This window comes from Cucurbita maxima, unplaced genomic scaffold (genome assembly GCF_002738345.1).
Source record: "Cucurbita maxima cultivar Rimu unplaced genomic scaffold, Cmax_1.0 Cma_Scf00008, whole genome shotgun sequence".
In the NCBI taxonomy this organism is placed as follows: Eukaryota; Viridiplantae; Streptophyta; class Magnoliopsida; order Cucurbitales; family Cucurbitaceae; genus Cucurbita; species Cucurbita maxima.
In genome coordinates this window covers 2144016-2168088 of record NW_019272024.1, presented here as the reverse complement: position 1 = coordinate 2168088, position 24073 = coordinate 2144016, and the positions used below count along the sequence as shown (strand labels likewise).

General features: G+C 36.2%; 6 protein-coding genes across 8 annotated transcripts in view; 3 read left to right on the top strand and 3 right to left on the bottom strand.

The window, feature by feature from the left end:
- Positions 1 to 387: 387 nt before the first annotated feature.
- LOC111482671 (ras-related protein RABA1b-like) lies at positions 388 to 3086 on the bottom strand. Its single transcript, XM_023128569.1, has 2 exons — positions 2764 to 3086; positions 388 to 1225 (listed from the first exon to the last, which is right to left on the bottom strand). The coding sequence occupies exons 1-2, from the start codon at positions 2982 to 2984 to the stop codon at positions 793 to 795; spliced, it is 654 nt and encodes a 217-aa protein (XP_022984337.1). The 5' UTR covers positions 2985 to 3086; the 3' UTR covers positions 388 to 792.
- A 1038-nt stretch (positions 3087 to 4124) lies between these two features.
- LOC111482673 lies at positions 4125 to 5685 on the top strand. 2 transcript variants are annotated; one of them, XM_023128573.1, is made up of 2 exons: positions 4125 to 4528; positions 4980 to 5685. In XM_023128573.1, exons 1-2 carry the CDS (start codon positions 4229 to 4231, stop codon positions 4989 to 4991), a joined length of 312 nt encoding a protein of 103 aa, XP_022984341.1. In that variant the 5' UTR covers positions 4125 to 4228; the 3' UTR covers positions 4992 to 5685. The 2 variants fall into 2 exon arrangements, with proteins under 2 accessions (XP_022984341.1, XP_022984340.1); XM_023128572.1 differs by having other exon boundaries at positions 4712 to 5685.
- A 425-nt stretch (positions 5686 to 6110) lies between these two features.
- LOC111482663 (protein transport protein Sec61 subunit alpha-like) lies at positions 6111 to 9085 on the bottom strand. Of its 2 annotated transcripts, none has more exons than XM_023128557.1 (7): positions 8978 to 9085; positions 8346 to 8719; positions 7553 to 7780; positions 7118 to 7472; positions 6905 to 7032; positions 6683 to 6818; positions 6111 to 6541 (listed from the first exon to the last, which is right to left on the bottom strand). In XM_023128557.1, the coding sequence occupies exons 2-7, from the start codon at positions 8687 to 8689 to the stop codon at positions 6302 to 6304; spliced, it is 1431 nt and encodes a 476-aa protein (XP_022984325.1). In that variant the 5' UTR covers positions 8690 to 8719; positions 8978 to 9085; the 3' UTR covers positions 6111 to 6301. The 2 variants fall into 2 exon arrangements, with proteins under 2 accessions (XP_022984325.1, XP_022984326.1); XM_023128558.1 differs by lacking the exon at positions 8978 to 9085 and adding an exon at positions 8817 to 8835.
- Positions 9086 to 10104: 1019 nt separating this feature from the next.
- On the top strand, positions 10105 to 13908 carry LOC111482928 (ubiquitin domain-containing protein 2-like). The gene is made up of 4 exons (XM_023128974.1): positions 10105 to 10220; positions 11630 to 11752; positions 13294 to 13413; positions 13504 to 13908. Exons 1-4 carry the CDS (start codon positions 10184 to 10186, stop codon positions 13569 to 13571), a joined length of 348 nt encoding a protein of 115 aa, XP_022984742.1. The 5' UTR covers positions 10105 to 10183; the 3' UTR covers positions 13572 to 13908.
- Positions 13909 to 16132: 2224 nt separating this feature from the next.
- Positions 16133 to 19631, top strand: LOC111483075 (BES1/BZR1 homolog protein 4-like). The gene is made up of 3 exons (XM_023129194.1): positions 16133 to 16890; positions 18430 to 19187; positions 19276 to 19631. The coding sequence occupies exons 1-3, from the start codon at positions 16675 to 16677 to the stop codon at positions 19277 to 19279; spliced, it is 978 nt and encodes a 325-aa protein (XP_022984962.1). The 5' UTR covers positions 16133 to 16674; the 3' UTR covers positions 19280 to 19631.
- A 2522-nt stretch (positions 19632 to 22153) lies between these two features.
- LOC111482650 (cytochrome c oxidase assembly protein COX15) overlaps positions 22154 to 24073 on the bottom strand; it is a 4508-nt gene continuing 2588 nt past the window's right edge. Inside the window, exons 6-7 of the mRNA XM_023128544.1 lie at positions 23332 to 23463; positions 22154 to 22330 (exon numbers count right to left, since the gene is read on the bottom strand). Coding sequence (XP_022984312.1) covers positions 22160 to 22330; positions 23332 to 23463 — 303 coding nt within the window. The 3' untranslated portion in view covers positions 22154 to 22159. The remainder of the gene's footprint in view (positions 22331 to 23331; positions 23464 to 24073) is intronic.

Below are 24073 nucleotides of genomic sequence, written 5' to 3'. Positions count from 1 at the left end.
TTATAAATAAATTTTGAATTACATTCTACTTAATATACTTTCAATTATTTAAATTTAGTATTATACCAAAGTTAAATTAAATAATAATAATTTCACGTCAGAAAATAAAGGTTCCAAATAAATGAAAACGGGCTTGATTTGCATGTTCATCAAGCTTTCAAGTTTTGAAACTGTCACCTAATCTCCCAACATGCTAAAAAATCGAGAGCCGCTTAGGAACTGGACAACCGGAGGGAGCTTCCTTCTCGAAAGAGGATAGGCTGGTCAAACAAAAACAAGGCATAACGGGCTCTCCCTACACTCCTAATGGCATCGACTAAATTTAAAGATTTATGAAATGTAATGGGAATAATAACAAAAATAATAGGATACAAATCAAAGTAAAAGGGACCAAAATGATAATTTTTTACCGAAATAGATAGGCTAAAAAGTAATATAGGTTCACAGCTCAAAGAGCCATCATAACTGACTTGAACAACATATGAATGAATATGAGAGTTCATCAACATCATTTATCATCATAGGACATCATGAATGCTTATACAGATCAAAGGGGTAGTAGAGGCTAAAATGGTGGACATTTTCCATGGAAACTTGAAACCAAGATGCTAATAATGACACAACAGCAACCACGAACCAATCATGTGGCTAAGGTACTCCTCTTTCTGTAATGCAGCAAGATTGAACGTCTTGGGGATATATATGTATCTTCCTTTTTCTTCATAACCATCTTCAAGGAAAAAATATATTACATTACATGAAATCGAAAATCATCTAGGCAGATTACCAAAGTTAGCTCGAGCAACATTTGATTCTGTTTAAACCCGATTCGTCTTTGATGTTTATTTTCTCCCCCTGGGCAGGGACAGAGGTAGCAGAGCCATTTTCTCCGCCTTCAACCGCCTTCTTGCTTACAATGTGATAGATCTGAGTTAGGACCTCAGCGAATGCTTTCTCGACATTGACTGCTTCTAGTGCAGAGGTTTCTATGAAATACAGTGATTCCTTCTCAGCATACGACTTTCCATCTTCGGTTGGAACAGCAACAAGGTGGCGAAGATCGGATTTGTTTCCAACAAGCATCACAACGATGTTGGAATCTGTGTGGTTCTTCAATTCTTTTAGCCACCGATCGACGTTCTCGAATGTTGCATGACGAGTGACATCATATACAAGGAGTGCACCGACTGCCCCACGGTAGTAGGCACTGGTGATGGCACGGTACCTATAGACACAGAACCCATGTAGATCTGAACAGCTCATTTAATTTAAAGAAAACTTGAGAGATCTCGCACAATCAGTCTACCAGAATCTTATTGATGAATGATGAAGCCATCTTATTAACTATTAGAAAAAAAGTTTCAATCTACTAATCAACATCCATGAGCATCATTAAAGGTATAACAAAAACAAATAGTAAAATCATAGTTAATCGAGAGTTGGAAAACACATCAAGAATTGCAGATCATTTCATTTCCTTTGTCAGATGCTTATTTTGTGGAAGGGGGCAGTGGCACCTTTATATCTTCTAGGCAATCCATCATAGAAGCTTCAGTTTTTATGAGAGATTGGGCTAATTAGACAAAACCAAGAAAAGTTCATAATAAAGTGACTAGGAGCGACGACCTTACTAGAACAAGATCTGTTCTTTAGGGTTGTACCATGGTGTCATTGAGTTCGAGAGAGAATAGTAAGCCCAAGAAACTATGAGAAAAATGTAACAGCTCAAGATTCCATCGGTTGGAGAGGGAAATGTAGCATTCCCTGTGAAAACTTCTCCTTAGCAGACACATTTTAAAACCGTGAGGCTGACGGCAATACGTAACTGACAAAAGTGGATAGTATCTACTAGCGATGGGTTTGGACAGTTACACAAAAGTTTCACACATACTAAGAAATCCAGCAGATGGCATAGTTTCTCTTGTTAGAAAGAGACTCTAAACTACTTCTAAGTCATTATTGTGTTCAATGATCCTGCTAACCCAGAATAGAAATTTCATTGAAATAATTTTTTCTTTTTCTTTTTTTTTTTTTTTCCTCCAGGAGATATTTTGAGAAACAAATCAAAAGGTTGAGGAGCTACAATGCATGAAAGAGAATTTCAATATATCCCCCATGGAAAACAGGAGACGAATTCCTGTAGAAGGAAGCCAGATACCTTTATACTTTCTCGGGAGACAGGGGAAAGAATAATTGGAAGAATCAAAACTTTCTGTTGCTAATTCAAATTATAAGATATTTGAAAATGAAATGGCTCAGGAGAGCACACGATCTGCGAAACAGAAGCCATTATCTTCCTCAACAAGAGTCCGCTCAGGCAATACCGAGTCCCAACTACTTCACTAACATCTAATCAATGAATTCTTCAATGCCTTCTGAATCTAAGCTTTTTTAGCCATCATCAACCAGCGTTATTACCCTTCCAACCATGAAAGTTGAAGAACAAAGCCTTAACATATCGCAGTAAGAAGACATCAGAACCAACTTCGAAAGCAATAAAACACTCGGTTGAACCATAAGAACACAAGCTTGATAAGAAAACACCTCCCATCAAACAGATCTAGGTTATTACAGCCCGCTCGGCGAACCAGAACATGCTAATTAACCAAACTCAGAAACCAAAACACTCAACCAACACAGAAGACAGTAAGCAGCAACCATAATCCAAAGCGCCAAGAAACAACTCAGACAGAAAGCAAAGGAAGGAAAACCAAGGAGATTGCAAGAAACGAAGATAAATCAAGATGAGAGAAGAAAGAAAACCTTTCTTGGCCAGCAGTGTCCCAAATCTGAGCTTTAATAACTTTACTATCGACCTTCAAAGTCCTGGTGGCGAACTCTACACCAATGGTGGATTTGGACTCGAGGTTGAACTCGTTCTTAGTAAATCTGGACAGCAAATTGGACTTGCCGACGCCGGAATCCCCAATCAGAACCACCTTGAATAGGTAGTCGTAATCATCATCAGCTCTGTAACCCGCCATTGTTGCTTCGATTTACTTCAAACTTTACGAGGAAGAAGAAGAAGAATCGAACCAGAGAGAGAGAGAGAGAAAATCAAGTGGGAGGAAGTGCGTGAAATCAATAAAAGAAAGGGAAGTTGTGAAGGAAGGTCCACGTTTGCTTATTCTGGACCTGCACGCTCCTTTCCTTAATTATTGGTTTGATTGGGGGATTATTGGTTAGTCAACTTGACTCTGAGTCACGGTTGACCTGAGCGACGTATGTTCAACTCTCTGACCTTATTCTTCATAGAATATTCTAGAAAACATAAACAATGTAAGGTTTAAAAAATGTTCTAAAATCAATATAAAAAAAAAGAATTGTAACATCTAAACAGAAAACAATAATCATAAGTATTAAGAATGTTTGATTAATCCATCACACCTAAATGATGTAAAAGTTATCTCATTTATAATTAAATAAATTATAAGGATATGGAAAGAGTCATGACAACGGCCCCTGGGGCGTCAAAGCCACACTGGCGGTGGAGAAGAAAGGATTAGGGTTGTTAAATTGAGAGGCCCTCATAACATAAGAATGTTTCATTAATCCATCACAACTAGTTTTATTTATAAACAAATAAATTAGAAGAATATGTAAGATGTAATAAATTGAAAAATATCTTGAGTAATTAGGTAAATATTAGATATTTGCCTTATAATAAAATATTAAATATAATATATATGGTAAACTATAATTTATTATTAAATATCTTTAACAAGTATTCAATTCTCAACAATAATTTAATATAGGATAACCTAGTTTTACACATTTCTCGAGTAATACAATGGTGTTATTATATGAAACGAGGCTAAACATAACAAAAATGAGTTCATATGTTAAATGGGACGGATATTAGGTAGGGTTTAATTTTCGACATTGTTAAGACTCTCAAACAGATAAATGACAGTATGAATGAATTGAGATTACATCTAAATAAGAGAGATATTGAGCGTACTCAGTATAATTTATTTATTTAATTATTTATTTATTTTTCTAATTTACTTCCAAATCACTCCAAATGAACATTCTTTGGACTATAATAACTGTTTCATAACGGTCTCCAAATATTTAAACAAATCACATTTTGACCCCTTTAAATATTCTATTTTGCATTTTCCCCCAACGTCTTCAATCAATCTAAAAAAGGCGCGCTCACGATACCTTCGTACGCTTTCAACACTTCGTCTTCGTCGAGAAGTTTCTCTTCTCCATCATCTCTCCGATGCCAACCTCTGCCGATTCTTCTTCTTCTTCTTCTTCTTCTTCTTCATTTCTTGATTGCGCTACTCCGAGGAGTCTGAGCGTTCAACTCGTGTCTAAATCGGCGTCGGATCGCCTTCTCGACAAGTTCTTCGATGCCTCGAAATTCAATTTCGATTACGAACAGAGTAGTTTGTGGTCTCCGCCGATTCCGCGGCGAGTGTTTCTGGATTCGCCGGATGATGTTTGCTCTGGTTATGAGGTTCTCTCGAAGCTTGAGAATGTGAAGAAGGCTTGGAGGAAATTTATTACTTGTTTCGGAGTAAGTGCTCTCACGATCTCATTGTGATTTACGTAGTGATTGCTCTGTTTCGTTTTATTCTTTTCGAAATCGATTCGCTATAATGTGAAAGAACCTGCAGTAGATTCAGGATTGTTTGAGATATCGTGAAAAAATTGCGTTCTATGCTTGAAACAAACGTATTCACAGAGAGTTTTTATTCAGGCGAACGAGTAATCGAAGAGAAAAGGAAACAGAAAAGCTATATTTACTTGCTCATAATTGTCGAGGTAAAGAATTAGAATCACACATAAACCGCTATTGTTTCTTTATTGATTATAAGCATGATTTTCTGTTTCAGTCTACAAATACGAACTTCAAAAGTGTATGAGCTTACTTGTATATATCCGTCGTGGTTATATGCATATGAATGTGGAAGTTATCTCGTTATTGTTGTTTGATTCTAATTGGAAATTTCTGGTGTTTATTGCAGGGATTTTGGTGATCTTGGAATCATGGATTCCACCTTACAACTTTTGAGCAATTCTCTCCCATTATGATCCGCGATTCAAAATGATTCGGGAAAAAAAAAGAAGAAAGAAGAGAAATTAGGCTTCTCTTATGAGTTTCTGTTAATTGTGTTCTTATCATTGAAGAAAGATAAATAAGAAATCAAAATTCACAAATCCTATAATTTTACTTCCATTTGTCAAAAATATGGAAAATATGAAGAATATTCACATTCTTTGGCTTCTCATTTTGCACCGAAGAATTTGAATTTGGTATATACAGTTGTCCTTCGATCTCAGACATGCTCAGTACTGTTGCAACTGCAAGGGGATGTTTAATGCAGAAGAACGAAAGGGAGATTCAGAAAACTCTGCAATTGTCTGGGCAGGTAAGGCCAGAATATCTGCCTTTGCTTTTTGGTTAAGCTAAAGCACATTCGGAACAGCCACCTACCTACACCATGCACTGCTTTTTGCTTTTTCTTCTGATTATAATCCTCATTTTGTATATTGTAAGCTTGGATTAGATTCCTTTCAATTTGTACTCCTTTTCGTTCCTCATACATATTCATACATAAAATGTTCACTAGTGCTGTTGGTGAGTAGCTAGATTAGGCTTACTTTTTTTTGTCTTTTTACTTTTGTGCTCTCTGATGTCCTTGAATTCGGTTCCCAAATTGTTACACACCCATTCGGACACTTCCTTCGGGCAAGGTTTATTCGATTTCATGATAAGAACATTCCCATGCTTCCACCTAACTGTGATTCATACTGTGGAGCTAAAATTCCAATATATTTCTTTTAGGTAACCGAGTATGAACGAGAAAATGGCAAAGAAATGCAGTTAAAAGATAACATGTTTAATAGAAATGGTTCTCTCTAAAACCAGCTGTTCAACGTAAGTCCTCTCAAAAAGGAAGAAAAGGCATCCAGTGTTGTTACAAATTGAAAATTTGAACTCAAAAAGCTATAAACACGGTAGCTTGCTCTCCTAACCTGACCGACGAACAACGTTTCAGCTACCACGCCTTGGGACAATAACCCAGCTAACATATAAACCTGACTTTATCTGTTAAATCTATGGTTTTGTGGAAGTGAAAAAATGAACATCGAAGAAGACGCATAAAAGAGAAGGCGTGGAGATTCAGAGTCTCAAGATGATATTATGTGCTCTTACAGTGAAAGAAAGCTAAAGTGATGATACCTAAGATGAGTTAACATAAGACTTGAGAAAATCCCTAGGCACCAAAATTGAGAGGGAGCTCTTTGGCACCATCGAAGTATAAATTAAACTGAGCGAAAAGGTTTAGAAACCGAACAGACCCAGTTCGCTTACTTTCTCCTTCTCGAAGGTCTCGAAGTACTGATAAATGATTGTGACTGCAAGTAAAATTCCAGTTCCAGAACCGATTGCTCCCATGAAATCAGCCAGCACAGTCAGTGCACCAATGCACATTCCTCCAAATGCAGCAGCGGTCGGTATGTAACGGTTCAACTCCTTCTGTAAGTTAGATTCACGGTGTCCAGGCATAACCATTTGTTGTTCCTGCAAATCAAAACAAGGCAATATCAAGAATCACTATTGAATGTTACTTCAGATGATGAACTACTACAATGGGCAGACTTTTCTTTTGAAAAGCTGGAAGGGGCGTAATTTTATCTTCGTTCAGGATCAGGTAAGTCATACCTTCAGCTGCTTAGCCACATCTTTGGCAGAGGATCCAGAAACTTCAATCCAAGTTTTTGAGAAGAGTGCACAAGCTGATAACATGAAGACAAGATAGAACAAAGCATGGAAGGGATTGGCGGCCATATCGGCTAAGCTGCAAGAAGAAACGCTACATATTACAAAAAAGAACATAGGCATTATGTTGTACTTTTTTTTTCTTTTTGAAACTAAAAATATCACCTTGATGGTGGGGTGATGTAATAAGCAAGACCACCAACAGGGACAGATTGACCATTTGAGTATTCAGATTCCTTCCATATACCCAGAAGATTCACCAGGAAGTTTCCACTGTACTTCCTGTACAGCAACTGCAAGCACAATTCCACGCAATCAGTTAGGAGGCATTGGCTAAGTATATTGCAGCTGTTCATGGAAGGACAAAATGTAACATACCTGAGAGATAAAGTAAAGGTTGGAAACAAGAGCAGAGTGAAGGATGATTGGCATGTTGGAGGTGTAGAAGAGCTTAATTGGATAAGAACCCTGTTGCCCACGGGAATTCTTGGACCTCACTGGCAGAACCACACGGAACCCTTGGAAGTAAACAACAATTAAGAAGATCAGAACTGTAGCAAGCAGATTTGTCACATTGGGAAGGTTCTGTCGATAGAATGCTTCCCGCAATGCCCGAACTTTGTCCGTTCGGGTAATCAGCAGATGGAACAACGCAATGACTGCTCCTTCAAATTCAGCTCCTCTTCCACTGTTAATGGTGGTTGGACTAAAAGCCTTCCAAATAATGTTCTCACTTCAAAATCCATCAATGACAATGTGATCAGACAACACAAACTCAACGAGAAAGGATAACAGAACGGAAAGAGAACTTACCACATGTTGGTTGCTATAAAGAGGGAAATTCCAGATCCTAAACCATAACCCTTCTGGAGAAGCTCATCCAAACATATGACAACAATACCAGCAAAGCAGAGCTGAACTATAATAAGAATAGCATTACCCACACCAAGTTGGCTAACGCTACCATACATTCCCGAGAGAACATAAGCAACTGCCTCACCAACGGCTATCAGGATGCCCAACAATTTCTGTGCACCATTTCTGAAGGTGGAAAATAATTGGAAAAAATGTATGCATGTCAAATTAGAATTCAGATGATGTCGATCAGAAAAGAAATCAAATTAGCAGTATGATATCAATGTGAAGATAAATGCATTTATAATAAGTTTGTAGAATAATAACATTTAGGAAGACAATAGAAAACAAATAAACAAAATAATATCATCGTACTAAACAAACAAAAAATGCAGCCAGTGCTTCATGTTATCATTGTTCACCAATACATAACTTACAGAAAGTAAAATATAGCATGCACCCAACTTCAACTACAAACTAAAGCTTTGAAAAAAAAAAAAAAAAATCTAATAACAGAGAAATTAATGTAGGCTATGTTTTGAAAACATTTGTAAAAAGTAGATTAAAAAATGTTAGAAAACAAATTTCTCTTTCAATACAGAAAAACTAATGTCGGGCACGACTGAAAATGGAACATCTATGGGAATAATCTTCGCCAAATCCAACAGAAGGATGCATGATTGTCAACCATACTATTTAATTTTCCATTAAGGACTCAAAAAATCAGGAAGCGTGGTAAATCGGAACTTACAAGAGAGCACGGTCTTCCCGGACATTGTTGTCGACTTCAATAATCTTGGACCCGACAAGGAGTTGCATCACCATCCCAGATGTGACAATCGGGGTGATTCCAAGCTCCATGACAGTACCACGATTAGAAGCGAGGATCACACGCATCCAGTAAAACGGATCTGCGCCCGTCGTGGAGTGAATACCATAGAGAGGAAGCTGACTGCATACCAAGAAGATGAATAGGGCGATGACGGTATAAATAACCTTCTCTCTAAATGGAATTTTCCGATCGGCACTCTGCACTTCCGGGAGAAATGAAAGGAACGGCCTAACCAGATGAAGAACTCTAAATCCACCTCCCATCTTCCTTCAACCAACCTGTTATCAACAACGCTGCATCACAAATGGAAAAAAAATGTCCATAATTCAACATTAAAGATCTCCATTGAACAGATCTACAAGCCACAGATAGATAATTCCAGATCTCTACCGATTCCACAGAATACAATAAGAAAACCCTAATCGCTGTTATATGCAATCAAATCATGGGACATGCAGAAGCCAATAGAGATCTAGAAATTGAAATCGATACGAATAATCACAGGAACGAGAGAATTCGATGAAATAAATGGCAGAGATTGAGAAACAAACCCTGACGCGGCTAGAAGAAGAGTCAAACGCGACGGAAAATCGCAAGGATTGATTGAATTGTGAATGAAATGAAGATATTAAAACTTATAAGGCAGCCGCCTTCTTTGAAATCCGTTCGGGATTGGAAAATTGGAAATGTTCAGAGATGGAGACGGGGCGAGCCCATTAAATCCGGGTTCGGCCCAATGTTCAACCCAGTTTGGGCCCAAAAAGCCCACAGTATAAATAAATGCTCTGGTTTTTTCTTTTCTTTTTTTAAATATTTCAACACTATTTAAAAATTCAAACTTATCCACTTTGAACTTAAACTATCGTAGCTTTGCTTTGGGTTTCTTCACAATGTCTTGTATCAATAGAATGAGAGAGTATTCTTAGATTATAAACCCATGATCATTCTCTAAATTAGTCGATGTGGGACTTTCATCCAATACGAGCAACTCAAAATGAGCTCAAACATTGCTAGAGATCAATGTATTATTATATTCACGACCCTTTTTGATCAATCAAGATAATTAATGAAAAAAATATAATATGAATATTTTTTAAAAAATTTGAGTTAAAGATTAAAAAAATAAATAATGATGGACTAATTTTAAGATGTATTAAAAATATATATATTTCAACCACCAAAAATTATTAAATAATTTGACGGTTGAAAATATTTAAAAAAGAAGAAAAAAAAAAAAAAAAAAAAGAGTATAAATAAAAAGGTTGACTCACCTTCAAGGAAGCGTGACAGCCAACTGCCGCATTCAACTCCCTCGCCCGTTTAATTTACTTTATCCATGTTTTAACTTTGCATTAAAAAAAATCTATAAATTTTTTTAAAATATTTAATATATTCCTAATTTAAAATTGTTTAATTATGGGTGTTCAACTATACCTATAATTTTAATTGAATATTTTCTATCCTAACGTTTTATAAATTATATGTATAACCCAACTATTTTTTATTTAATAAATTCGTCAATTTTCTAAAAATGTTTCAAATTAACTTTAACATTTTAATTTAATAATAATTTATTATATATATATATATATATATATATATTATTTATATTTAAAATTTAAGAATAATAATATTTAATTTAGTATATTAATAATAAAGTTTCGGAACTCAACGGTACAAGAAAGTTTATAACCTCTCCTGCCTAATCTTTCCTTCTATCTGCCTGTGAATTGAAGCTTCTGTTCTAGCGAGACGCAATGGGCTGTGCTGGATCGTCGCAGACCAACGGGGAAGGTGAGGTTCACTTCGCTTCTGTGTTTTTTTTTTTTCTAAATTCTCGGCGAAATTTTGTTCTATGTTCGTCTGTTGACTTGGCTACTAGGAATATTAGAAGATAATCAATGCAAGTTGATTTGCTGTGGTAGGGAGAGCGGGAGTGTTGGTCTAGTAGTATTGAATTTCTCGGTAATGAATTGGATTGCTCTTGATTTTATTTATTCTGTCATAGCGTTGCCTGATGGTGTTCGTAAGTTTGTCCTGTGAGTTGTGACTGTGACAGGAGATTCTTGAACTTCACTTGCGATTATCAGATTATGTAGTGGTGCATTAATTAGGATGAGCAGCTCTCAAATTTAGATAATTGCACTAGTTCATGGAAATAGTTGTATTATTCATTCATTTTGGGAGTGACGGGTTTTTGAAGGTTGCTTAGAGTTATTGCTCACTGGTTCATTTGACATTTCATGCTGGTGATTCAAATTCCACTACAGATTTATGCTTTCAGATTAATGAAGTTATCAAGACTTGTAGTCGGAATCTTGGCATATTTGTTGCTTAACTAGTTTCGCATTCAAAGAGTTCTATTAGATTAATTGTGAAGCTGTGATGGTAGCATTCCAGGACTAAAATTTCAGCAACTAACAGTTAAATGGACAGTATCTTATATTTCTGCTTTATACTGCAATCAAAAGAAATAATAGCGTTTTTAGAGGGAGTGAGAGGGAGCTTATTGATGTTTGGTCCCTTGTGAGATTTAATGTCTCTCTTTTGGCAGCAGTTACAAGTTTTTTTTTTTTTCTTTTTGTAATAATTTTTAGAGGGATTGAGAGAGAGTCTTTTGATGATTGGTCCATTGTGAGATTTAATGTCTCTCTTTGGGTGGCGGTGACGAGTTTCTTTCGTAATAGTTTTTAGAGGGATCGAGAGGAAGTCTTTTGATGTCTGGTCCATTAAAAGATTTATGTCTCTCTTTGGGCGGCAGTGACGAGTTCCTTTTGTAATTACTCTCTTTATGGGCTTGTTTTGTGGAGAGGTGATTTTCATTTGACTCTTTTCTACATGCAAAATGTCTAAGGTAATAGTTGTACGTGAAAATTCCTCCCTTTCCCTCTTTATTCTTGTAACAAATATTACAAATGACAGGAATTGTTGATCTTCTTGTTTGTTTTTAAAGAGGAAGAAAACACTTGAGGATACTGAAATGGAAAAGAAGCACTTCAAAAGCGTAAAGAAAAGGATAGAGAAAATTGCAAAATTTTAGGACGAACTTTTGTAATTCTCCTTGTGTTGTTTATAGTTCTGAATGTCTAAGGATTTCATTTAAACTTTTCAAGACTACCATGCTGTTAGCCTTGAATCTGGTTTTGTTGGTTTATACTTGATTCAAGCCATTGAGATATCACTGAAATTGTTTCTTTATGTAGGTTCCATAAAGAAAATACGCAAGCCAAAATCTTGGAAGCATCCTCAGCCAATTACAAGGTTTCAGCTTGTGCAACTGCGGGAGGAGTTCTGGGACACTGCACCTCACTATGGTGGCCGAAAAGGTAGGCCTGTCTCTAAATATTTTTTGCCAGTGTTAAAATCTGCATGGATTATTAGAGGTTAGCTGGTCAAAAAAGTTACTAAGAGTTTATTTAGTTAGGAATAGACCTTACATTGTTGTATCATGCTACGGAGTAGCTCATGACTTTTGGTTTCAGAATCTAATTTTCCGTCTCGAGCAAAATGTAAAACTAGGGATAGATGACCATTCAATCCATGGAAAAGGTGACTACTGTAGTTGCAGGGGACCCAATAAAGGTTAGGATGAGTTATCCCTTGGAAACAACTATGGTATATTTCACAGCTATAAGAACAGTTAATCAATTTCCAGTTTCTAGGATCCTTAGATTGTTTTTCCTGTTTCCTAATGAACTAAGTTCTTCGGTTTGGAGAGACGAGGTTTCCTATTTTTATGCTGATTCCAGATTGCCATTGCCAACATCAAAGAATCTCATTTGATGTGTAGGCTTTTCCAATTGTTTCATTTTGGTTTGTGCTCAAATCAAAGGGGATGCTTTCTGGAAGAAATGTGATATAGGGAGTTTTTGGTATAATTGATTCATGTTTCTTTATTACATGGTTATTTATTAATTATGCCATGAATGTTGGCTCTTGGATGTAGACATCTTTCAAATCAATTTAAATTGCGAGTAAAGATTTATTTTGAGGACTCTTTGTGAGAGCTAAGGCGACACCAAAATGATTAACTTCTTTTTCTCAGGCTTGGAGCCATTATGTTATATACTTACCTAGGATTATGGAACGTGATTAACTAGAAGTCTTATGTCTCGACTTCACTTTTATACGTTTTTTAACCCCCTTTTTCTGTAGTCTTCTTGTTAATCTATTTACTTTCGTGGGGTTTCTTCTCCCTTTTATCTCTTTTTTAATAGTCTTTAGTATTTTTGTAAAGCTCATTGGGAATCGCCACAATTTTTTGAAGTGACCGGCCTTGTTTGAATTTCTCTTCGCCCACAATTCATTTTGCAGTCCCTTATTGATCTGTGGTTAAAGACATCAGTTCTTATTTTTCTTCAACCTTCTGCTTTCACTTCCCCCAAATGGTTTTTATTCCGTATGCTAGATATAAAGCAATGCTATTTGTAATTTAAGTCAAACTGTTTTGGCCCTAACTATGCCTTAGACTATGCTCTTGCCGTGCTTTTGTTTGATGCAAACCTTAACCTTGTATCTATATGAAGGTTTCTAATACACGGCACAAATTTCTGTTAATTTTCATTTTTCACTTTCATTAATTGACTTTAGTCGATAAGGATCTTTGGATCTAGCATTTCAAGTGCGGATTGTTTCAAAATTTGAATATTGAACTGATGTAGCATTTTGTACCAAAAATCAAATGAGAAAAAGATGATTGAACATATACGAGCCTTGCAGTAAAGCGAACACTAATATTATGAATGGGCATCTTTAGGCCATGACATACCCCTCTCCAAGTTAACATCGACTTCAACCTTTTTATACATTCCTTTTTCCTTTACGTCCTGCTTACTAAAATTTACTAACTGTTTTTTGTGGTTACCAGAGATTTGGGACGCACTACGAGCAGCTGCCGAAGCCGAGCTTTCCCTTGCGCAAGCCATCATAGACAGTGCAGGGGTAATCATCCAAAATGCAGATTTGACAATCTGCTACGACGAGAGAGGTCCATACCATTGCTTCATTTAAGAAATTACGATACGTTATTTTAGTTTAGTCATCGGTATCGTTATACCATCGCTCAATCTTACCGCAGGCACAAAATATGAACTACCCAACTATGTTTTGAGTGAGCCAACCAATTTGATTCGTGATAGTTCATAAAGAGGTAACCATAACTTCATTTCTGCTCTAGCTGAAATCACACAGGTCTGAATAATGCTTGCTTTTAAAAGGTTTCATTTTGGTCCTTGATACAAAAATACATTATTCATTCCTCTAACTTTTTCTGTAAGTTGCTTTACTCTAAATGGACAAATTGCAACATCCCTTTTCACATTTTTTTGTACAAAAAAAACCCTTCATTTCATTTGGTTTAGCAGTGTCATAAGTTACTTGATTACTTGTATAAATTAAGATTCGATCTAGAATGACTGAAAGTTTGAAAGCTCTGTGATTGATTGTCGTATAGAGAGAAGAAAAAAAAGAGCAATATTGTGGAAAAGTGCTTTCTTCATCTTTTAGTTTGAATCTTTTTTACCTGAAAGAATGGTATTTTGGTATGCTTTGTTTGAAAAAGCATTAAAAAAGAAAGCCCCTGGAGAAGGGATAGATGACCCAAATGGCGTAGAAAGTGCTTTCAACAATGCTTTTTTGGTCATTTCTACCAAGAAAAGGCTGCTCTTTATCAATCCAAATTCATTCCTTTGCTTGGCTATTGAGTTGAGTTTGATTTTGTTACTTTCACAAATAATCATGGTTGAGTAGACAAATGCATGTGGCCCTAAAGTTTTCTATTTTTTTGAGCATAAAAATTGGTCAAATTTATTATCGAATCCATCGTCCCACCCCGTCCCGCCCCGTCCCGCCCCTTTTGTTCACTATTGACCCAAGAAATTTAAAAGTTTCAATTTCATCCTTTCTACTCTTTTTTTCAGCTCAGTTCGAAGATTACAGAGTTAAAGATGGAACCATTGATTATAAATATTGATCAAAGGTTATTTGGTACTTAACATTACTCGTAGATAACCATATTTAAAATTATATATATTATATGTTTTGAGAACGAGATTCAGTGTAAAGCAAAACGGTCCACCCTCAAACAAGAAAGTCAAAGTGTTGACCAGTCTTACCCTTGGCTTTTGTTATCCTTCCCCCTTCACTCGCTATACCCTGGCGCGTCACTTCACGCACACATTTCTTCTTTTTTTTCTTTTTTTTTTCTTTGTTTGGTTAAAGATAAAAACATACCTCACTTTTTTCTATTTAAAAAATTATATTTTTTAAAGTTATAATATTTTATAATTAATTTTAGAGTATAAATAAATTAGAAAGGTGTGAAATTTATTTATTTATTTATTTATTATACGTCATTGCTATACCATTCTAATTTTAATTTTATCTCGAATTTATATTTCAATCCACATTAAATTTTATTTTATTTTTTAAAAAATTTATGAGTATTTATTAAATAATTTTTAGGAGTGTTTGTTAAATATTTTTTTAACATTTTTAATGTCTTATCTGTTAATTTCTTTATTTCACATAATTTACAAAATCAAAAGTATTAATACTTGAAGCATAGTAACCAAGTAATTGGACCTAAATTAAATGAGTACAAAATTATTTATATTATTAAAAAACGTAAAAAGAAAATTACTTTATTTTTTACAAAATAAAAAAATAAAAGTGAGGTAAGAGTGGGGCCCGATGGGGGCAGGGGCGGGACCCACAAGTGAAAGGTCGTGCTTATTGGCGTGATATGAGGGTGGGGTCACGTGAAAAAGCAGATAAAGCAAAGCCAAACACCACTCGCATCCCCATCATTATGTGCTGCTCCTTCCTACACCCAAATATATCCCAAAGCTCGACCCGACCCGAAAATCATACTCTCTCTCACGTGCGCCGAAAAAACCCGACACGTGTAGCTTCTCTATAGAGGCCGTTGAGAAACTCCACTCCACACAAGCTCCACCTGTCGAACTCTGTTTGGTTCTCTGTCAGAGACGGTTATTCAAACTTCAAACCCCATCTTATTATTTTATTTCTTTATTTCTTTGTTTTTTTTTTCTTTCTTTTTTTAAATTTTATATATGCCTATGTTGCCACTACCATTTTCACTAATTACATCCTTTTTCATCGTATTTATACTATCTTTTTTTATCTCGATATTATGAATGACACGTGGCTCCGTTCTTAGTGACATGACCGAGCGAGTTGCGATGGGGATCACACCCTATAATTGAGATGATGTCATGATATATAAACCATGTTAATGGGGAACTAAGATGACATGATGAGATGCAACGTTATAATGAGAGACATTGATTTCGAGTAAAGGTAAGGTCGAGCTAAAATTACTTGACATAACGTAGAGGCAAGTTGGTTATGTCACAAATGATTGAGCATACACGCCCATGTAGCGTGTGTAACCGAACAAACTTGAATTTTTATAAATTGTGCTCGATGGATGAAAGAGAAATCTTGTCTAAGGTCCGATATGAAACTATAAAATAAAGATAAAAACTTTTACTATAAAATTTTATTTTGAAAATATAATTTTATTTACTTTCCAAAATAAAAAGTTTAAAGAAAAAAAAAAAGAGATTAAAAAAGTAAATGGAAAATGAAATGAAAAGGTAGTGGCAGAACGGTAAATAAAAGGGTAATATTGGTTATTAAAAAGCCCATAAGCTCATTAAGCTTCTTATTCTGTGCTTCCAACCCTTCCATTTTTCACGGAAATGTTTCTCCTCTAGTTTCCCGGGCTTTGCCAGAGAAAAAAAGAGAACACTTTCCTCCGCCGTTCGCGGTGGTCCGATCTAAGATCCGATCGCCGTATTTGATCGGAGCCTTCGGCGAGTATCCAATTCAGATATATTCAGTTCTTCTTCTTCTTCTTACTTTTTGTTGTTTCTTGTCTGATTTATCCAGCGGTTTGTACTTCTCTTTCAGTTCGTTTCATTCACTTGTTACAGAGCCTCGAGGAATTCTCCGTTTTCTAGACTTTTGTCTTTCTTGTCCGACTTGTCTACTTCGAAGTTGCGAAAGAGGTTTTTACACTCAGTTTATTTTGTGTTTCGATCCTTGGACTCGAGTTGATTTCTGTTGGAAGATTTGTGTCTGTTCCTGTGAAGTTTTGTTTGTGATTGTAATTGAATCGTGTTCTTCTTGTGATAGACGGAGGCAATTCGAAAGAATTGCTTACTGATCTATCTGTTGAAGCCGTGGGGACTTTGATTTGTTGGTCCAGAGTGTGTCTGTGGAGATGACGTCGGGGACGAGACTACCAACATGGAGGGAGCGGGAGAACAACAAGAGAAGGGAGAGAAGGAGAAGAGCTATCGCAGCAAAGATCTTTGCTGGACTCAGGATGTATGGGAACTACAAGCTTCCCAAACATTGCGACAACAATGAGGTCCTTAAAGCGCTCTGCGATGAGGCGGGATGGACCGTCGAACTTGATGGTACCACTTACCGTAAGGTAGCTTTCTTTCAAGTGTTTGGATTTCATTTTTGTTAACTTTAAGTAGACTTCACTTTCGTTTGCATTCTTTGATATTGCTGAAAATGATGATACCACTTTCTTTAGCTTCGAGTTGAGAGTATACACTTTTTAGCTTCGGATTTGTTGAGCCAATTCGATAGTTTCCTTATTAGTTGTTCTAAACATCCTATATCATTCTTCTGGTACATTTGGGCGGGCAAATCCATGGCCCTGGTTGAGAATTCCAGTCATGAAAAATGGAGCATCTAGGTGTTGGAGTCTAGTATAAGTTTTTCATACTCTAAAGGACAGTTCACGTCGCCTTTTTGACCCATTACCCCTTTCCTTCGTCGGCGTCGGTTATCTAATTGCGGTGAGGTGAACTTTTGACATTTTTTTTATGCCTTTTCCGCGTGAAGCAAGATTCTTCATGCTTCTACATGACTAATAGTCTGAGGGAGGCGCTGGAACTACGCAGATCTCGAGGAGGTGCCGTTCTCCATTTTTTAACCTCTACCATATGGATCTGTGATTTTGAGGGTTTTGGCTGGTATTTAGCCTACCAACTGTTCTTCCTTTCTACGGGGGCAGGTTTAGTCAGAGGGATCTTTCTCTTTTTGCTTTTCTTTTTCAATGGCAAGTTTGCGACGCAAACAGTGCCTTTTTCAGCTCTGTCTCTTTCCTTTCCTTTTGGAGTTGGCTCTGCCCCTATTTCCCGTGACGGATTCCTTCTTTTATTGATTTCTGCAGTTTCATTAATTTTTGGTTCAGGAAGTAAAGTACTCGCTGACATCTATAGCCTGTTGAGTAGCTCTTGGCCTCGGGTCTTATGTATTTTCCGAGGTTCACATTTCATTCTGTTAGTATCTCTCTCAAGCAATTAGTACGTATGGATCATGACATGGGTGGTATCTTTTTTCTTCTTTCTTGGCACTGTGTAGCTATTTTCGTCCATAAAACAATTCCTCCTTCATCATATTTCAAACTACAACCTAGCAAGTTATACATGAATTTTGAGAGAATTACAGGCTCGATTATGCAGTGGAGATATTAACCAAAATGCATTCTCACTGCCAGCCATATTCGTGCGGTAAATTGGACCATACTCTTGTAGTCTGAGAAATTTTGGTGGTCAACCGCCGCCATGCCTGTCCATTGATATTCTACTTTCATGTACGCCACTTTTAGACTGCTACCATGGATGAATTTATGAGTTCCTCACGGCTTGGGGTGTGATTTTCTGCAGACATTTTGTATCTTGGACACTAGAGAAATGGGGAATATTGAGATCATACAATGTTGTGGCATAAACTGTTTATAGCTTGATTTATATTGGGTGGGGTGAACTTGGATTGAAATGATCGATAATGTTTTTCTATACACCTTGATGATTGTTGCTTGATTTTCAGTATTCATTCTTCTTTTCGATTGTAACTGGCTCGAGTAAGATCTCCTGCGGCCATGATGTTAGATAATCCTTCAAATTCAGTGTATCCTATCATCCATACTCTACAATGTTTTTTCATCTGTCTTCAGGGATGCAAGCCAATTCAACGTATGGATGTGGTTGGTGGGTCGGCAGCTGCAAGCCCGTTCGCATCTCACCAACCAAGTCCTTGTGCTTCCTTCAATCCAAGCCCCGGTTCATCTTCATTTCCAAGTCCAGCATCATCTTCATATGTTGCTAATCCAAATGCCGATGGCAGTTTTCTAATCCCCTGGCTCAGGAACCTTTCATCGTCATCATCTTCAGCATCCTCGTCTAAACTCCCCAATCTCCATATTCATGGAGGTTCCATCAGTGCTCCTGTTACTCCTCCTTTGAGTTCCCCAACTGCTAGAACGCCCCGACCCAAAGCTGACTGGGAAGACCAATCTGTCCTACCAGGATGGAATGCACAATACTATTCCTCCCTTCCATCTTCTACTCCACCAAGTCCTGGACGTCACGTTGTTCCCAATCCAGAATGGTTCGCTGGCCTTAGAATTCCTCAGGGTGGACCCAATTCTCCAACATTTAGTCTTGTTTCTACAAACCCATTTGGTTTCAAGGAAGCAGCAATGACTGGTGGAGGATCTCGCATGTGGACCCCTGGTCAAAGTGGGACCTGCTCTCCTGCCATTGCCGCAGGCTCCGATCACACTGCAGATATTCCAATGTCAGAAGTGATCTCTGAAGAGTTCGCATTTGGAAGCAACACAGCAGGAATAGTGAAGCCATGGGAAGGAGAACGAATTCACGAGGAGTGTGGCTCAGATGACCTAGAGCTATCTCTTGGGAACTCAAGAACCAGGTTCGTTGATGCTTCTAATCACTTCTCAAACTCCATTTATTTCAGGAATTGCTCCTCTGGCTAAGCTCCCAAACCCATGTTTTTGCAGATAATCTAATGGATAACACATATTACCAAATAGTTACTCAGCAAATCCTGGGAATCAAGGTGAGCATGATTGATTCTTCTCCCTTCCACCACCACCACCCTGTTATTGTGTTCTTTTTCAAATTTGCATTATCCCTCGTTAAGTTATATATACAGGTTTTAAGTGGTTCCAAATCCCTCTTCCCCTTCGAAACTGAAAATTTACTGTTTGTGTCGTATATGTATGAGCTGTTTGTCTTTCATTTATAGATAAAAAAAATGCTGAATGGCCTGATGAGATAATGCATATGTTACAGTGGCTTAACTTTTGTGGATATCGAGAGAGTGGAACTTTTCCATTGGCTTTTGTTCCTTCAATGCTGTCATTATTGTTATCATTACTTGCCCTGCACTTCAAACACTTAACACAGCTCCCTCAGCCTTTAGTTTGTTCATCTTTTATTGCCCCCTCCAAATGTAAACCTTCATGCTTATTTTTAACTTCATTTCAGTTCATACAATTAATCTGCCTCTTTAGTTCAGTTACCTGATTAATAAATGTCTGTCCACAGGACGGGTGATAGGTTTTCATTTTTTTTTTTTTTTTTTTTGTAAATAAATCATTCAAAAATTAAAGAAAGTAACCGTTCAAGTCTATCATTAGCCAATGTTATCCGCTTTGACCGGTTAGGTATTGACGTCAATCTTACAGTTTTAAATCGCGTTTGGTGGAAGAGCTTTCCACACTCTTATAAGAACTACTTCGTTCTCCTCTCCACCCAATGTGAGATCTCACAATATACTCACTTTGGCAGCTAGCGTCCTCATTGGCACACCGTTGTTTGATGACTAGTTCTAATACCATTTCTAACAGCTCAAGCCTATCGCTAGTAGATATTGTCCGCTTTAACCTATTATGTATCGTCGTCAGCCTCATGATTTCAAAACACGTATGTTAAGGAGAAGTTTTCACACTTTTAGAATACTTTGTTCTCCTTTCGAACTAACGTGAATCTCACGTTAGGTAGAAATGAACCAAATAAAACAAGGCATATGAACAAAAATAGGTGTATGGGGGATTTGGCCCACCCTTGGACATAGAGAATGGAATAAGGACATTGGCAAGTCTCTCTCAATCTCAATATTATTGTTACCCCTTTGATCAGACTGCTTGGCCCGTACCTATCTTGACTGCTTCAATCCAAACACTATTCAACATATATATATATATATATATATATATATATATATATATATATATATATCCTATATCCCTTCAAAACTTAAAAGTATTATTGCCTTTGATCTGATATTTTGTAAATGTTTCAAATTTATTTGTGGAGTGGAGAAACTTGATGTTGAACAAGTCAAACAAGTGTGGTAGTGACCTGAAGATACTGACCTTGGAATGAACATGCCTTCTTTCATCACAACATTGCGAAATTGCTTTGACTTTATACCCACTAAGATGGAAGACTTGCTTTAACAATTGCCTTTATTATATGCTTTCAATATCTTTGATATAGTTGGGATTGAGTTTCTAAATTATAGTTTACCATATATATCATATTTAATATTTTTATTATAGGCAAATATAATAAATATCTGTCTTTCTTACTAATAAGTATCTTTTCATATATTGTTCTCTCCATTTATTTGAATATAAATAAGACAACTTTTACATCATGATTAAGCTATTTTGTTCTTTCCATTTATTACTCTTTCCATATCCCTTAGGTATAGTGTATTTAGGTGCATATCCCTATAAGTATATCCTAACTTATTTGAATATAAATAAGATAACTTTCACAGTAGATTAAATAAACATTCTCAATTATCTTTAAATTTATTCTCTCTAACTAGTTCTCAGCTATAATAATCCTCAGAGTATTTTGATCATTGAACTAATATTTAATTTTAATGTTTATAATATCAACAAATCTCAAATTAATTTATGCAATTAGCTCATTCATACTTATAAATTGTGAATATATCCATTTAATTAAATTTTTTTTTTGGTATGAAAATTATTATTAGTTAACCATTTTTTGATACGTGAAGTTTGGATTTCGTAATACTATTTAGATTTTCCTTTATTTTCAAATTCATTTATTTTTCCATTCTCCTTCTGCCACATTTAATTTTAAATAAAAGATTGAAATTTTTATTTCAGATCTAAAACGAAACGAGGGAGGTCCTCCCACATTTATTTATTTTCTTATTTTAATTAATGTCCTGAAATGGGGACCAACCTCGTTTCAGATCTGAAACAAAGATTTCATTTTTAAAAAATTTAAAATTAAATGAGAAAAGAGTTAAGACAAAAAATGAAAAATATTTTTTAAAATAAAAATAATAATAAAAAACCTACCATAATTAGAATCAAAATCCTATCCATCTTAAATCACAAATCACAAGAGTCGTAAGAAAACTCAGAGACCATAATTTTACTAAACTACACATACCAAGTTTAAAGGCCTATTTAACAACTTTACAAATTTAAACATGTTATTTATTTATTTATTTTATTATTATTATTATTATTATTATTTATTATTTGCACAATTACTAAATGGTCATCACCTTATGGCCCACTACTTCCAATTTCAGGGGGCAAAAAGGTAAATAAGGCATGAACAAAAAATTCTTCTTTCCAAATTGGATAATATATAAAAAAAAAAAAAACAGTTAGAGCTAATAAAACCATCATCTGTCTATGCATTCCAAATATAAATTGTGCCCCCTCCCCCTCCCCCTCCCCCTCCCCCCGACACCCAACACAGAATAACAGTACTCGTTCTTCGCAAAAATCACAAAACGAAACCGAAAAATTGAGATAAATTTATGCATCCAACTTTAAACCTAATTTGAAATCAGAAGCAGTGTACCTGGAAAGTCTGTCTAGTCTAGGCTGTTTTCACAACCTGGGGAAGAGACTTCAAAAGGGACATTGATGGCCTCCTCACAGTGTGATTAAGAAGAATTATGAGGGTCAAAAGGGTCAATGCCCCCGCTTGATGCGCAGTTCCGAGAGAAACCGGGACATAAGATAGAAGTGTCGATACTCCTAAGGTGACCTGAGCGACAAAATAGTTGGTATTATGCAAAATGTAGACCATTCAGCAGCAAGAGGACTAGAGAACTGGAATGTGACAGGTGGCAATGAGAATTACGAATTGAAATGTAATAAATTCAGTTATATGGATGTACATTTATAATGGTTCTTGATCTCCTTCATCTTCTAACTAATGCATGGAATAAGAAATTAATCGACTGTTGTGAAGATCTTAATGACTTTTTTTTTTTTCTTGAAGAGATGTAGAGTGACCTTCCAACAACTGACTTTTCATTATCAATACATGGATGTTATCAGCTGGTCCAATGTAATGCTGAATATTTACTATTATCATCTAATTCAAACTAAAAAAAGTAATTAGAATCAGCACATATCAGAACTGGAAATGAATGGAGAAGTGATAGACATGGAGGGGGATTTAGCGAAATCGGAAGCGTGGGGGTTTATTTGAGGTTCTCAAGTCTGGGAAGCAGAAAACTCGTGTTTGGGGGCTGGGTTGGGAGCCTGAGTTTCTGAACCTGTGTTTGGGGTGCAATTTTTTGTAGCATGGGCTTGGCTTCTGAAACCAAACCCAAAGGAAGTCAAGCCCATCCCCCAAATGCCCCTAGAGGTCAACTCCAATAACACCAATTATCCTTTGCTTGGTCCCTAACACAATGGAGGATCCACAGTGCATCATGAGAACCATACTGGCAAAGAGGATAAAGATACCAAGAAAGCTGACTAGGAAAAAGGTGAAAGCAACCAACGATCCACGAACTATCATTGATAGAATGCTAAAGATGGAAAAAAGATGGAAAAGATAGGCTGAAATTGATACCTCAAGGAATTTCATTTATATAAGGATCTCATCTCTAATTGTGGTGTGGGATACTGAAGGAATGAGCTCAAGTACAGCAAATAACAGCAGAGAGTGAATAATTTCATTCCCATCCCAAATAAGTAATGAGCCTTTTTATAATGGATAAGCCTCCATAAGATCATGGAAGGGGGAAAAGTTACCTGAAGAGCAGCCATGCCGAATGTACTCCCAATCAAAGAACGAACTGCAGGATGTATCTCCAGCTTCCTTGTTGACCGCCATAAGGTAGCAATTGAAACTAAGGTTGCAGTAGCGAGTAAACGGTGGTTAAGCTGTAAACGAGACAAAGCAATTCATTGCTTCTTGTTTCAAGATAGTAATACATATAATTGCATTTTTAGGCTTCATAAAGACATAAAGGTAGTTTGTGCATAAAGATTAGACGATATAACACTAGAATATGTATATGTTCAAGTAGCTCAATCGACAAAAACAACAGCAAATCGACTTCTTTTAAAAAAAATGCTATTTAAACAAATAAATATCACAATTTCTGTCGTATATTAAAAAAATGGGTCGATTGAAACGCATAGTTGATAATCAAATGCTAAAATAGCATGAATAGCAGCACGGATCTATCTCTTTAAAATTAGTATTTCACAGGCCAATGGCCAAAGATAAAATAAAAGTATTGGATGGTCGAGATAATAGAGAATCTATATGAAAAAAGAAAGGCTCTTGACAATTGAATACTATGTATATGCACACATGCTCCCAGAAGGGAAAGCAAATCAAGATTGTTGATGTGTTTGTTTTTAGTACAAGTGCGATATGGGGATACATTCCATCTCAAAGGAAGGAGTACATGCCAATTACTGGTAAGTTACGGAAAATTGAAGGTATCAAGATTCTCAATGGTTTTTTTTTTTTTTTTTTTTTTTT